The sequence below is a fragment of the Artibeus jamaicensis genome, unplaced genomic scaffold (assembly GCF_021234435.1).
Source record: "Artibeus jamaicensis isolate MK-2021 breed Jamaican fruit bat unplaced genomic scaffold, CSHL_Jam_final scaffold_625, whole genome shotgun sequence".
In the NCBI taxonomy this organism is placed as follows: domain Eukaryota; kingdom Metazoa; phylum Chordata; class Mammalia; order Chiroptera; family Phyllostomidae; genus Artibeus; species Artibeus jamaicensis.
The window spans coordinates 4,822,381-4,837,134 of NW_026522051.1; the positions used below are offsets into that span (position 1 = coordinate 4,822,381).

The following is a 14,754-nucleotide window of genomic DNA, read 5'->3' on the forward strand; positions in this document are numbered from 1 at the left end:
GCGCTTTCCCGCTTCCACCACCCAGGTATGCCGGCCCCGCCCGCCAGGTGGCAGAGGCCGTGGGAGCGCGCACGGGGCGCACGCGGCCCTGGTCTCTGTCTGCTCGGACTGGGGCTTCTGCCGCTGAGCCTCGTATATCACAGGGAAGGTTCGTGTCTGGGAGCTGAAGTTTGGAGACTGTCCGCTCCTCTTTACTGCGCCACTTTACAACCACTTGTGCCTCCAGATCTCTAAAATGCCATCTTTGGAACATTGACCTTATGAGGAATTTTATGTAGAATGAAACATAGAAGAATGCCAGTTTTCAACCCTTGGGTAATGGGATGGAATCAGAGGGTCCCAGAACTTCACAGGACGAAGCGGATCATTATTGTAGCTTCCTCCGGCTATTTTCGAGGCATTGTCTGTGCTCCCTTATCTGTCAAGGTCACCACTGGGGGAAAAAAATGTGTTCACATTGTTCAAGGCAGTGAAAGTCCTGTGTAGACATAGTCTACAGTCTTGTAGGTAAGCGTGTGGTTTTGGGCATTTCATCCTCATCTCTGCTGCAGAGACTGGCTTATTCTGGGTGTTCATAGCTTTTGTTGCTCCTTGTGTGCCTGGGCCGTCGAGACATCGAGACAGAGCCTGTGTGAATTTAGAAGGGATTTCTGTGTATTGGACAAGACAACTTTGTGACAACAGTAAGGATTCCCCAATTACTTCTGGGCCGGACCCCCCAGAACTGGACCAGTGCAGCAGCAGAGAAGCCGTCTCCAGTAGGTTTGGGTCTGCAGACACCGGCTGCTTTTCTTCCATCAAAGTCAGCTAGCAGGTGAGAGGCCTGAGGTGAAACCCTCCTGCTGAATCCCCCCACGAACAGGGGTGGCACTCTGCACACATGTGGGTTCCACCCCTGTGCCCCTTCACCTCCCCAAAAAGGATGCAAGGCTCACAGGGAGGAGGTGACGAAGCCCAGAACCCATGCCATCTGCACAGAAAGGGACCGTTCATTCATTAGTAGCATATTTCTTTAATCATTGTTATTTACAATGTATCATCTGACAGACAGAGAATAAATAAAGAAAATATACAGTTGGTATCTCGTGGCTTTTTTTTCTAATACAGAGAATTCTTACATATTCTATTTTGGAATGACTAGGATAGGTTTAAGCAGAAATGGAGTCGGTTTGCTCTCTGCCCCTTAACCCAACATCATGCCCTGCACAGTCTGCAGAGCAGGACCAGCCCCTCCCCCAAGAAACCAAGTTTTCCCTTGAAGTGATCAATTGCCTCACCCCGCTGGGCCCTCCCTGGCGTCTCTGCTCACACGCCGTCCACCTGCGGCTGTGCATTTCGGAAAGCGCTGGCCACCTCTGGGCTCCTCCTGCCCCCTTGGAGGTTTGGGGAGTTGTAGACAAGGCGAGTGTGGGAGAAACTACAAGGTTTGTTTTCAATGGGCTGAGTTTGGGGCCAGTGTGTGGTGCCCGCTCTGCACAGGGTGCCTTGTACAGAACGACCTTGAAATGCTGTCTCAAGCCCTCAAAGGTCAACTTCCCCATCAGGAAACAGACAGGCGGTAAGTCCCGAGGCCTTTCCCTGCTTTCCCGGTGTGAACACAAACTCCACCACAGCAGGGCAGGGGTCCCTAACTCACCCCCAGCATGTGGTGTGACCAGTACCCGCTTCTAGATTTTCATTCAAAAACAGCCTCCGCAGACATGGACGGAACGACCACGCAGGACACAGCGGTGACCGAGTTGCAGCCCGTGACCCTCAAATGGAGCCGTTAGGACACCACCAGCCGGGAGCACCAGAACGGGAAGCTCCACACCCCGAGGTCACTGTGTGTTTGCCTTTTGTTTGGTCCACTGTGGTTGGTGCTCTGTTTCCGAACAGATACCTGGGCACATGAAACCTCGCTACTGTTCTGAAAATGGTTTATCACACATCAGAGGACCATGCCACGGTTCTCCATTCCTTCCACAAGCTGCCCTCAGGCTGGGACTCGGCACCACCTACTCTTTACCAATCACTGGGCCACCCTCAAGTCCTCTCTGCCACAATTACAAGCCCTCCTCACTGTGGGAACAGCGGGAACCACCCAGATTTCCCTCCATGCCTGGTTCTCCAGCCAGAGAGCCACAGGCAGGTCTTCCTGTCCTGAGTCCTTTCAAGTTGCTCTGGGTTGTTCCAGATGCCACACAGCCAAACAAAGTCAGCAAACGTGGACAGTATCCGGCTGGATAAAGCTCATTGGTAAAGGAACTGGCTAACTTGTTACATTCTCTGTCGGGTGTTGGACAGTGGATCCAGGTGGTATCTTTCTCACTGAACCAGCTACGTAACCAGGGGTTAACCCCGCCCTGAAACTAAATAAGGACGTGTGAACAACTGTTGAACTCTGAACACTCCCGAGGCTTAGTTACTGGTGCCGGAGCAAGGTCAGGTTTCTGGCTGTGGGAGTGCGTGGCGGGCATGTAGGATGCCAGCCGTGGTGTTGGGGGGCCTCCCTGCACTGCTTTCCCAACTTCTCGGGAGTCCTCACGTCTTTCAAAACAACAAGTTTTGGGAAAGGGACACAAGAGCAATCGCCCAGCAAATGACGCAGCCCCTGCAGTGGAGCCTGCAGCGGCCTGCGGTCCCGTCACCGCGAACCGTTCCCGCCTCTTCCCACACCCGTTCCAGGACGCTCTCCACGTGGAACGGGCATCGTGTGTTTCTACAGAAATGTTGCATTTCCGTTCAGAAGGCTCTCCCAGCATACACCAGGGTCTGAAACTTCCAGAAACACTCTGGGCCCTGCCACAGGCACGGCCAGAGGCCAGAGGTCAGAGGTCAGAGACCTGACTGAAGGACTAAGATGGCAAGACTAGAAATTCAACTCTGGGTCCAGGACTTACTAGCCCTATTTGGGGAGCGAGCTACACCTTAACTGTCATTTTCTCCTTTTTTTTTTTTTTTTTTTTGTAGTTTTGGGCAAAACAGATACTATTCTGTTTCAGAGTATTTCCTTGGACCGTTTTCCTCTGCTTCCCTCTTTCGGACTCTCTCCTTCTCTGTTCTCCTTTCACTCAAAACACATGGCTGAGCCTGGTCTCTGGGGGGAGCCCAGTGGGGCCACACCCTCACGCAGCCCCCAGCACCCACCTCCACTCAGGCGTCACACCAGACTGAGTCAGCCTCACTCGAGCCTGTCGCCTCCCCATTTCCATGCCCTTCTGGGCTCAGCGGGGGCCCCATTCAGGGATGCGAGAGCCGGGACACCAAGCCTGGCGGAGCTCTGTCGAACCCCGCCTCCAGGCCTGCCAGGGCAGCCTGGAAAAACCAGGTCCAGGGCGGACGGGCTGATCACTTCTCAGCTGGGGGACACAGGCGCTCAGGCCCCCTGTCACCCGCTTCCTCCGAAACGAAACGTCCTCCCTGCTGGGCGCTCCCGGGCCTCACACCCACGGGGAACTTTCTCTTTCTCAAACCCCATGACACTCCTCCCTGCGGTTCCATCTGACGTCTCATTTCCCACCAGTACGGTCTCCACCACCCAGCATTTCCTCCTCCCCAAACACAACCGCCTGTCATCTTCCACACTTACCTTTCCTGCCCCGTCTCAGCCCTGCTCCCCGTGTGGCATCACGACCGACCGCGCTCCCGCAGCCCGCCTGTGCACGGTCGGTCCTTCTGCCCACCTGCCTTCGTTCAGCCACGTGCACTCTCCTTCCCTCATCTGCCACTCCCGCCCACACTGTGCTCCGTCACAGCCTCGGCACCTGCCAGCGATCCTGCCCCTGCACTGAAGCCACGACCCCCTCGGGCCTCCCCAGGCCGGGCCGACTCTGAGCACAAGACTGGGCAGGTGCCGGGTCGGGCTGAGCTCTCCGCCCATCGACCAGCCTGCGCATACTGTCAACCTGACCCCATAACCACAATCTGACATAAAACATTCCACATCCTCTCGCCTCCTTTTCTAACTCATTTCTAGTTTCCTTCCTCTAACTTAGATCCGAGTGACTTTTAAATTCTCCACACGAGGCCTTTGCCAGGCACATGCTAGTTGGCTCTCTCGGGTTTGTGCTGTGAACTCCGTGGGAATGGCCAGGCCACGGTGCACCCGTGTTGGCCACACAGAGGTGGGACCTTCCTCACCCCAGAAGGGGTAACGGTCCATTGCAACATGCTCCGGCCGGCCACCCAAAACCGGTGACCCATCAGACGCAAGCCCAGGAAAATCCAGACACACCGAGTTCACTTGAAATCTGACTATACTCCTGTGAGCCCATGAGATGCAGTGTGTTGAGGCCGAATGCTTAGAAAAAATAAGTGGGGGGATGTTAAACAAAGGAAGGGGGAGGGACCACTTCCCTGGCCACCGGAGGAGTCCAGGCGTCTGCAGTCCCGCAGGAGGCGGGGCATGACTCAGTGTGTGAGCCCCGGTGCGGTGCCTGCCCGGTCACACCTTATTCTGGGCGGGTCTGTGAGGAGCAGTTCCAGGTGAGGTTAGCATCTGAGTGGTTGGGCTGAGCAAGGCCAGGGCCTGGGCCCGTGGGGGGGCCTCACCCAAATGGACGAACAGGGGACACAGCCGCTCCCTCTGGCCTGACACTGAGTCTGAGTGGACACCCCAGTCTCCGGGGGAAGAAGGGGACCTGCAAAGGGACCCCAGGGTGTGGGGCTTCTGCACCTGCTGAGGCCAGGAGCAAGGTGAGGGCTGATGGGGGACCGAGTGACATCAGGTGGCAGAAGCGGGCCCCCAGGGTCAAGTTCTCTTTCTGAGCCTGGGGGCCATCCTCTGCCACCTTTGCCGCACCTTCTCTGCGGGACCTGGGGGTTCCCTCCCCTGCTTCCCACCAAATCTGAGAGTGCGAGGCTCCGCCCCGGTTCTGACCGGGCTCTGATGGGACCGTGTGTCTGTTCCCGTGAACTCTGCAGACAGGGCCTCCCTGCTCCCTCTCTCCCAGTCACTGCGTCTCTAAGGCCCCGCCCACTGAGCTGTTGCGTGGGCGGCATCTTCACGGCACTGACCTGCACCAACCGCCACCCTGCACCGTCTCACACCACTTCTCTGTGCTTCAAAGCCTCTGTCTGTCTGTCTGTCTGTCTTCCCTGGTTCCTCAGCCTAGATCTGAGCCTCTTGAGGGACAAAGGCCCCCCCTCCAAGGCAGGCTGTTCACCCTGGGAGCTCCCTGCACAGAGGGGGCATCAGTGACCCCACAGCTGCCACTCGCTGGTTGGAGGTCAGCCCTTCGGAACACCCACAGCCGACCTGCTCTGTCGTCCACGCCTGAGAACTTGAACCCCGGCCATCGAGGGCTGTGGGGGGTCCGTCCCTTCCAACAGCCGTCTGCCTTGGAGAAGATGAGCCACAGGGCCTGAGATGGAGCTACCGAAATGCCAGTTCTTACGGATCCCAAAGCAAACTTTCCCTAAGACACACAGGCAGGCGTGTCTGAATGAGAGGACACAGAGGACCCTCTGCTGAAAGGAGTAGCACACCTGTCACCTGTCCTCCTCGGGCCTTTTCCCGTGTCCACTGTACTGAAGAGTCCTTCCACGCGTGGGGTACGTGTCCTGCCTCGCAAACGACAATCCCCCGCACACCGCGGGCAGCGGACACTCTGGCCTGTGCAGTCAGTCCTCTGTGTTTTCTAGGCGCGTCCACCGCCCATCAAGGGACGAAGCGCCCACTCCGGGAAGCGGGGTTTCTCACGCGGCATCAGCTACGTTGGCAGCACAGAGAGGCACAGAACTGCTGAGCGACATGAAACCGCCCGTGACCGGTCCCTGGAACCACTTCCGAGTCTCCACTCTCGCCGAGCGTTTCCCCTAAACCTGACCTCAGGCTTCCGAAGAGACTGGTGTTCTTCAAGTTGTTCTTGCCGAAACTATTTCTTTAAAGGCAACGTGGTAGAAAAATGGTGTAGAATCTGCACATTTATAAACACAAGCATCTTTAACCTTTATAAATTATCTAAACCGTCTATCTAGCCTTCCTGATCCAGCAGTTTGGTGCATCAGTGGAGATTTCTTCGCTGCATTTTATCTGCCGTAGCTTTTTTTTTTTCTTTTTTAGTTCTTTAATGTAAAAAACAAGTATATAGGGGCCAGGGATGGAGAGTGAGGGTGCAGGGCAGGAGCCGAGGACAAAGAGCGCGCGCCCCGGCCTGGCGGCGCGGCGGGCGGGGCCGAGTGCTGGTGTCGCCAGGCGGCGCGGAGGCCTCACTGGTCGCCCTGCTGGAGGAGCAGAAGGTGGATCTCCTGGAAGGAGGGCCGGTGCCTGGTGTCCCTCCTCCAGCAACTCAGCATCAGCTTGTACACGGGGTCGGGGCAGATGGCGGGCTGGGGCAGGTACACCTTTGGAAACGGGAAGAAACACAGAGAGCAGTGAGGACCGAGGGGGAAGGAAGAGTCGCCGCATCACTGTTTCATTTGCCCGCTTCCTGCGGTCTTGAACGGAGGTCGGTGTGGTGTCCCTTCTCCCCTGTGACAGAGTCACAGGAGTCTGAACCCCTCAGCCCGTCCCCTGCCCTGGTTTGGTCCAATGCTCTGAAGCAGGGTTTCCTGAGGGCTGGCTTGGGGTCCCCGTCACCGAGCAAAAAGACATCACGGCTGGAAGCCAAGGGGTCAGTGCCCTATCCCTTTAGACCGTGAGTTTCCGGGCAACTCTTCACACTTTGTCAAGAAAAATTGAAAACAGACATGCTGAGTGCGTTTCTTCATCAGGGAAATGATCGCCCTGACGCCAGGCGCTCGCGATGGAACGCAGAGCATTCGGGCTCTGCCCCGGCTGCGACCCCACGTAGGAAATCCCTGCCGGGGCTCGGGTCACCGAGGGTGTCTTCCGCATTGTGTCTTCCACCTTCGATGAGCCGGTGACATCAGCCAGGCCGCTCGGGGACATCCTAGGTGCCACACATGTGGCCTGTGACCACAGCACCTGGCGCGCAGCTGGCCGTGGGGAAAAATCGCTGCTCCACACTGGGAGGCCAGCCTTTTACAATGTGATTACCAACACTCTTATAATAAAAGTTAAAGCAGTCAACTATAGATTATAAACTTACCTACAATATTTATACAGTAATATCTAATAAAATGTAATACTATCGCATGACAAACTATACTTATAATAAATCATGTTCCTTAAGTTCATGGGTTAAATTTAATACATTTTTATCGAAGCTGTAAACGTGGAATTAGCGGCGAGGCACTCCCTCGGCTCATGGTGGCGGCGTGTGGCTTTGGCCACGGCTTTAGTCAAACATTGGGCTTTCATTACTCAACCACCTGGTGGGCGCTCAGAATGTGTTTGGTTCACCACCAGTATTTAATGGAGGTAAGACGGGGCACCCTTTACACTGAATATTTTTAAATGGGTGAAAAAGATGAAACCCCAGAGAATGGGGATCGTGAGTGACCAAGGACACCACCCAGGTGGCCCGTCTCCCAGCCCGGGCCTGACCTGCCTGGCCCGGGCCTGCCTCGCCCCCTCCCTGCGGGACGCACAGGCCCACGCAGCGCCCCCGACGGCCTCACCTGCCGGCCCTGGTCCCGGAAGAACTCCCCGGTGTTCTCGATGACCTGCTCGTCCGACAGCTGGGAGTAGGGCTGCTCCTGGCAGAAGGTGAACATCTCCCACAGGGTCACCCCGAAGGCCCACACGTCGCTCGCCGTGGTGAACTTGCCCTGTTTCCATGGGGACAAGAGGGAAAGCGGAACAGGTTAGACTGTCACGGCCGGGTGTCCTCCCCGCCCTCGCTGAGGGCGAGGTCACCGGGTGACCCGTCACGACCTGAGTGGAGCAGCTGAGAGGACAGCGGGAATGTCTCAGCTCCGGGCAGCCTGGGGCGCAGCCCTCGGCCGCCAGGCCCCTTGTCAGCTACGCGGGGTCGGGAGACACGGCTCCAACAGAGACACGCGTGGAAAATGCCTCTCTTCCCCGCCCGTGGTCCAGAAGACCAAGAGTTGAATAAAAATCTTACCTCGAAGAATGACGAACTTAAAATAAAAAGTAAATGATGATAATCATCAAGATAAAAATACAGAGATTAGCATAAATGATTAATCAGGAGCATGGTTAGGAAGTTAACACAGAAGGAAATGATTTTGTGTGAACATTTCTTTTAAGTGATTTTTTAAAAACATCTTAAACTAATTAAGACCCCTCAGTAGGTGGAAAGGAGAGAGAGAAAAACACACAATCTCCTATCACGATGGGTGTGTTTTTAACCCTTTCATGCACATTTTCTACCATGAGCGTGTTACATTTGCTCATGGCAGAAATGGGTGAATGTTAAAAATGATAATCGGCTCTCAAAGAGGACAACCCCAAGTCAGTGCCGACCCGGAGGCCTGCGGTTCACCTCGGCTGCCCCGGCCGCCCCGGACCCGCCGTGCACCCCGGACCCGCCGTGCACCCCGGACCCGCCGTGCACCCCGGCCCCGCCGTGCACCCCGGCCCGGCCCACGGGCTCACCAGCAGGATGCTCTCCCAGGACATCCAGCGGATGGGCAGCACCGCGCGGCCCTGGATGCGGTAATAGTCCCCGCTGTACAGGTTGCGGCTCATCCCGAAGTCGGCGATCTTGATGGTGTAGTTCTTGCCCACCAGGCAGTTCCGTGTGGCCAGGTCTCGGTGGACAAAGTTAAGGGAGGAAAGGTACTTCATGCCTGACGCGATCTGAGTCGCCATAAACTTCAGGTTGGCATAACTGAGGAGACACGAAGGAGGGACAGTCGCCGTGGGACGGAGGAGGCCGTAACCGGGGCCTGTCCCCCAGTGGGTTTCAGGGTCGAGGCCGCCACCTCCCTCTCCGCCCGTCAGGAGTCTCTGCTTCCCCCAGGCAGCCCGCCTCGTGGAGCTCAGCCGAGATGTGGGGCTCACAGCTCCCGTCTGCAGTGAACCCAGGGTGTCGGGGACACCAGCTCCTCACCTGACTGTGGGCGCCTCGCCGGGGGCAGAGTTGGGGGGCTCGTGGCGGGAGAGGAACTGGTTGAGGTCCCCGTTCTCCATGTACTCGGTGATCATGCACAGGGGGTCGTCGGCGATGCACACGGCCAGCAGGCGGATGATGTTGGCGTCCTTGAGCCGCGACATGATCTTGATCTCCTTAAGAAAGTCATTCCTTTGGAGGGCACACACACGGACAAGCCCAGAGCGGCCAGAGTCAGGGCCCAGAGGGGGCAGCGGGCACAGCCACGCCTCGCCCTCAGACTGGCTCCCTCGGGCCACCTTCCAGAGGTCAGCGCGTGGCCCCCGACCCCCACCCCCGGGGCTGTCTGACCCCACACGCCCTGTGAGCTCTTTGCAAACAAGGCCTGTGATCAGGGCACATTTGCATCCTGGGGCCCAAAGCCACACCCGCCACGTGGAAAGGGGTTCATGTCGGCTGAATAAGGGGCGCATTACCCAACAGGACTCTGGGAAGGGACAGACTCTTCACTGCAAAGGAGCCCCAAGCGCCTGGAGTGTTTACCCCATAAAAAGCCCCTGGGCCGCTGCACTGATGAAGCAAAGAAACTTTTTATAAAGCGAATCATCGCCCTCAGGCTCGTCCGCTAACTCTGTACTTTCTCTCCGTTTTTCTGCACAAGGAAGTGCCAGCTGTCAGCCCCAACATGCCAGGTTCACAGTGGCGATGTGGGGTCTCTTCAGAGTGAGTGCCCACTTGGCCAGGACGAATCACTGTGTGGGTGTTTGGTGACAGCCACCCCGAGTCACACAGTGGCTACACACTTCCCTGTAGCAACCCTTCGGGTGGAGAGGCCACGAGCCCAGGTTCCCCGGATGACAGGGGCAGGTCCGCTGAGTGTCCGGGAGCTCTCTAGGACCCTGGGAGTCGGGCTCTGTCAGTGGAACCCCCAGACCATATCGAGCACATCAACCGCAAACAGGGGTGTCCATGGCCCAAGAGGAGCCAGAGCCCCGGCCGCCCACCACGGCCCGGTGGGGGTGGATGCAGGAGCAGGGACGCCGTCCCCACAATCGAACAGCAGGCGGAAGGCGTCCTGTCTGGGGGTGTTGCAGCGTCTCTGGTCAAGTGCTGAGATTAATATCAGGAAGAAACTCTCCGTCCCCCTACGGGACCCCCAGGCATCACCTGCCATTCGGGCTAGCACCCTCAAGACTGGAGTTCTCGGGTGAAATCCCGGCCCCTCTCCTTCCAGTCCCTGGCCTTTCCTCCTCGCCCCACCCCCTGCCGTTCGAGCGACTCTCCGGGAAGCCTGATCAGCTGGTCGGGAGGGCAGGGCTGAGAAACCCCTCAGTCCGAGTCTCAGTGGGACAAAGCCCCCAACCCAAGTGGGGAATCGAGCGTGTCCCCCAAGACGAGGCCTCGTCAGGGGCTCGTCCAACAGCTTCCAGCCGTGCCTCTGGGTGAGGAAGCTCACCGTCACAACGAGGAAAGACCCTAAGACAGTGGCGTGGCGGGACTGCGCCCCATGGAGGGGAGGGCCCCAGGCTGGGACACAGCTAAAGGGCCGAGCATCCTTTGTTTGAGCCCCTGGGCAGGTCTCCCCCCAGGGGAGGTGGCTGCTCACCGTGAGGGCCGCTGGACAGAGAGGGAAGGAGCAGGGAGGAGAGAAAAGGAGGAGGCAGAGCGCGGGGAGTGGAGCAGGGGCCTGGTGTGACTGGCGGGCGGGGACACTCGGGCCGGGAGGACAGGTGACCGAGTCCGCTGGGGGATGTGCGTTTGTGTCTGGGGGGGACGGAGGACCCAGGTGAGGACTCCGGTCTCACAGGAGGGGAAGCGTAACCACGGAAACGCGAGACCGCTCACAGGCCTGCCCCTGGACAAAGACCTGGGGAAGGGAGAGGCCTACGCCGACGCGGACGCCGGAGCACAGACCTGGCGTTCTTGTTGGCGTCAGCCCGGAGCATCTTCACGGCCACCAGCACTGGCGGCCCGGCACTGGCGTCCGGCGCGAAGCCTTCGTCTCCCAGCTTCTCCATGGCCTCCACTTCGCAGAGGTGGACCTGGACAAGAGGCAGGACTCAGTGTCCCACCACCGTGTCTCCCAAGGGAGACAGCGCTCTCCAGGGGCCCCTGGGTGAGCGCCCAACCTTACACGCAGCCAGGCAGACAGGCAGGGGCCCCTGGAGGGCCCGTGGGACGTGCCTGCGACTCAGATCAACGCTGGTGGAAATGCTGTGGTGTGTGACGCTTTGTGAAAGGAGTGAGCGTGGGTCACGGAACACTGAACGTGTGAACCGGCACATGGGTGACCCAGCTCGGCTCACGATTATAAATGCAGGGAGTTTTCTGGATCGTGTGATTTCCTCTCTAAGACGCCCCCTGAGCATGGGGTCAACACCACCAGCATCTTTAGCCCAGGGACAGTCGGGGACAAGCCGCCGTACCTGCCACACCGAACCTACACACACAGGAAGCGAGCAGTCCCCTGACCATCGGGGACACGGTCCCGATGACCAAACATCACAGCCAGAGAGCAGAGAGGGTGGCGCGGAGCTTTCCATGCAACTCCAGTCCCTTTGGCGACGAGCTCTCCAGGGCATCGGGGACCGAGGGAGGGGCCGGCACCACAGGCCTGACTCGGAGGCGGCTCAGCGGAGGGCGTCTCCCAGTCTCAGCTGGAAATTCGGTCCCGAGAGGCTCCCTCTGGGACCCAATGCCGGGGCAAGGCTGTTTTTGACTATTTCACACAAAACTCTCATTAAAGAGGAAAGAACCAAAGTGACTGTCAGCAGCGGGTGTCCCTGGGCAGTTTGTAAAGGACGATCACATCTCATGGGGCCCCGCCCTCTGGGGCCCCTTCTACAACGTTTGAAAATATTGAATGTTGGAGGAACAAATAGGTAGGACACAGGGACGAGAACTAAGGGGGGTGGAAATGGGAGGGAGGTGGGGAGCAAGGGGCGGGGGAGGCTGGGATGGGAAAAATAGACAAAAAACTGTACTTGAAAAATAACTAAATAAAATTTAAAAAAAAACAATGTGGAACATCCATACAATGTTCAATGATAAAAATAAATGAGTGACCAAGTTAAAAAAAAAAAAAGAAAATATTGAATGTTTTTCAGGACATCTGGTAAGTCCTGTAACGGGCCTGCTGTGAAAACGCCTACCTAGCCATTAGGAGACCTGGGAAACCGCCAGAATTCGGCAAAGATGAGGTAGACCGAGCACCGTGTTCTCGTGGGGAACGTGGTCAGGGGGGTGGGGGGGTTGCATCCATGTTGGAAGGGACACTGGTTTGGCCCCAGCCTCGGAGCAGCAGCCAAGGGCCAGAGTCGGAGCCCACTCACCTCCCCAAACTGGCCCTCCCCCAGCTTCTCCTTGAAGGTCAGCAGCTTCCTGGGGAACTCGGCCACCGCCACGTCCTTCCCGGACAGCAGGTCCATGGTGAGCGCCGGCACGGAGTAGGTGTTGCCCCCCGTCACGCCCTGGAGGTTCACGATGTCGGCCTCGGCGTAGTGGGGCACCCCGTCCGGCCCGCTGGGCTGGACTGGCTTCACCAGGCCACTGCAGCCTGGAAGACAAGGGTGGGGTCAGTCCAGGCGGCTCTGGGGGTTTCTGCAGGGGGGCAGGCATGTGTCCCTAGGGCCCCCACTCGTGGTTCGCCCATGGGGCTTCTCAGAGGCTCCCCTCGTGGCCTTCAGTGGACAGGCCGTGGGTCTGGCCCTCATTCTCTCTCAGGCTACAGGGGCACTGTCCTTGGGTGACCTTGTGGGGAAGCCAAGCAGGAAGGTCCGGGCTCCGAAAGGCAGGAATATTAAACGCTGATGATATCACAGCAGGTTTCTTTCATTGTGAGACACTAACGCTGACTTAATGATATAGTTTAGGTATTTAAATTTTTTCTGATTAGGCCTGGCTGTTGTGGCTAGTGGACTGAGCACCGGCCTGGGACCCAAAGGGTCACTGGTTTGATTCCCAGCCGGGGCACATGCCTGGGTTGTGGGCCAGGTCCCCAGTAGGGGGCGTGTGAGAGGCAACCACACATGGGTGTTTCTCTCTCTTTCTTTCTCCTTCCCTTCCCCTCTCTCTAAAAATAAAATCTTTAAAAACTTTTTTCATTAAATTTACATAATCTAGTTTATGACACTCCCTAATTTAAGGGGAAAAAATGAAAATATAAGGGGGGATGTGTAGGCTTCAGAAAACAGGGCAAGTCCGCCGGCCTAGAAAACCACGGCGCTTACTCCCTTGTTCCCGCCTCCTGTGGGGCCCGAGTCCAGCGCTCTCCTTCCTCCCTTTCCTCGAAGGACCAGGGACCGACCCCCCAGAACCGCCACTGCCGCAGGTGGTCTGTCTCCCCGATGCTGCGTCCCCGTGAAGATGCCCTTGTACCCGACCTCACGGAGAGCAGAGCCTTAGCCACGCCCCCAGCGTCCGTCCTGATGTCACCCACAGATCCACACCGGTTTTTCAAGAAACACGGGGAAGGCAGCCAACCCGCCTGTTTTACCGAGCAAAGCCGAGACACGGTCACTCTCGTCATAAAATTTGGTGCGATTCCCATTCACTTCCGCCAAAGAGAAGTCAGCTCCGGGGAGGTGACAGAGGTCGGAGGAGAGGGCAAGCTGGGCCCAAGGGGTTTCTCCTCCAGGGGAACCCAGCTGGGCAAGGCCCTGGTCCGGGCACTCGCCCCTGTGTAGAACGGGGGCAGCTGCCCTGCTGGAGGCCCCTTGGAGGGGGGGGACCCCCTTGCTTCCCCTCTGGAGGCGGGGCTCCCTGCCAACTTCTGCTCGGGGCAGGAGCAAAGGAGGGGCGCTCAGAGATGGAAAAGGAGGGGGCTTGTCCCCACTAACCCCAGGACGCGCCAGCACTGCCGCCCCCCCTGGCCCAGGCCCCGCCCTCGGCCCCGCCCACACCGCCGCACCTGGCTCCTCCTCCCCCGGCGTGAACTCGGGGAGTTTGCGGATGAGCCGGGAGGGCTCCTGGTAGTCGGGGCGCAGGGGGAAGATGCGGTCGTAGGTGCAGCTGGACCCCCGCTCCTCGCTGGGCGACGAGGAGCGGTTGTTGTTGAACATGCTGGACTCGCTGGGCAGGGACAGGCTGACGGTCATCTCGTCGTCCAGCATCCGCCGGGAGGCCTGCGGGGGAGGGGAGGCGAAGGGGAGGCTGCAGGAAGGGGACCCTGCGTCCCCTGGGCGTCTGGCTCCGCATCTCCAGACGCATCGCCAGCGCGCCCGCCGCCACTGCGGGGAGGGGAGCCGGGTGACCCAGGACGGCCCCTCACTGCTTCAGGGCGGGTGCTACCTAACTGCTGTGCAGCCGGCCTCCCTGAAGCTCCGGTTGTCCACCCGACGCCCGTAAGAACCCATCGGTGTGATCGCGGAGCCCAGCCTCAGACTGGTGGGCGTTGTGTCGGAGAGGGGCTCGGCTGCGGGCCCTGCACCGCACAGGTGGGCGGAAAACGCACCGAATGGGCTCAACTCGGCAAATCGCTCGTTCCCCTTGTCACCCGGGCCCCAGGTTTTTAGGAACCAAAAACAAAATAGCCACAGAGCGGCGAAGGGATCCCAAGGAGGGTTACACCTGACACAGGAATAGAACAGCCACATGTCACCCTACCTAAGGTGACCTGTCTGCTGCTTCCAAAATGTGGCAGCACCTGGATGTGTGCAGCCCTTTGGTTCGTCACTGCACACGGCGGGGTCCGCGAGAAACCCAGACGCCTGCCTCGTCCCCCAGACTGGCAGGCCTGGGCTCGCAGAGAAGTCCCCCCACACGCCGCGGGCGCCCTGCGTGGGGTGCAGTCTCTCAGAGAAGCTGCGCCGAGTGCACCGTCACAGGGGCCTGCGAGCGATGCCTCGGCCTG

At 58.4% G+C, this 14,754-nt stretch overlaps 1 protein-coding gene across 2 annotated transcripts in view; it reads right to left on the reverse strand.

Moving 5' to 3' along the window:
• Positions 1-992: 992 nt before the first annotated feature.
• Positions 993-14,754, reverse strand: part of DDR2 (discoidin domain receptor tyrosine kinase 2) — a 53,252-nt gene continuing 39,490 nt past the window's right edge. For both annotated transcript variants that reach the window (XM_053659377.1, XM_037149492.2), the window contains 7 exons: positions 13,813-14,026; positions 12,236-12,459; positions 10,818-10,945; positions 8,904-9,095; positions 8,447-8,681; positions 7,507-7,656; positions 993-6,327 (listed from right to left, as the gene is read on the reverse strand). In XM_053659377.1, the coding sequence (XP_053515352.1) occupies positions 6,193-6,327; positions 7,507-7,656; positions 8,447-8,681; positions 8,904-9,095; positions 10,818-10,945; positions 12,236-12,459; positions 13,813-14,026 (1,278 nt within the window). In that variant the 3' untranslated portion in view covers positions 993-6,192. The remainder of the gene's footprint in view (positions 6,328-7,506; positions 7,657-8,446; positions 8,682-8,903; positions 9,096-10,817; positions 10,946-12,235; positions 12,460-13,812; positions 14,027-14,754) is intronic.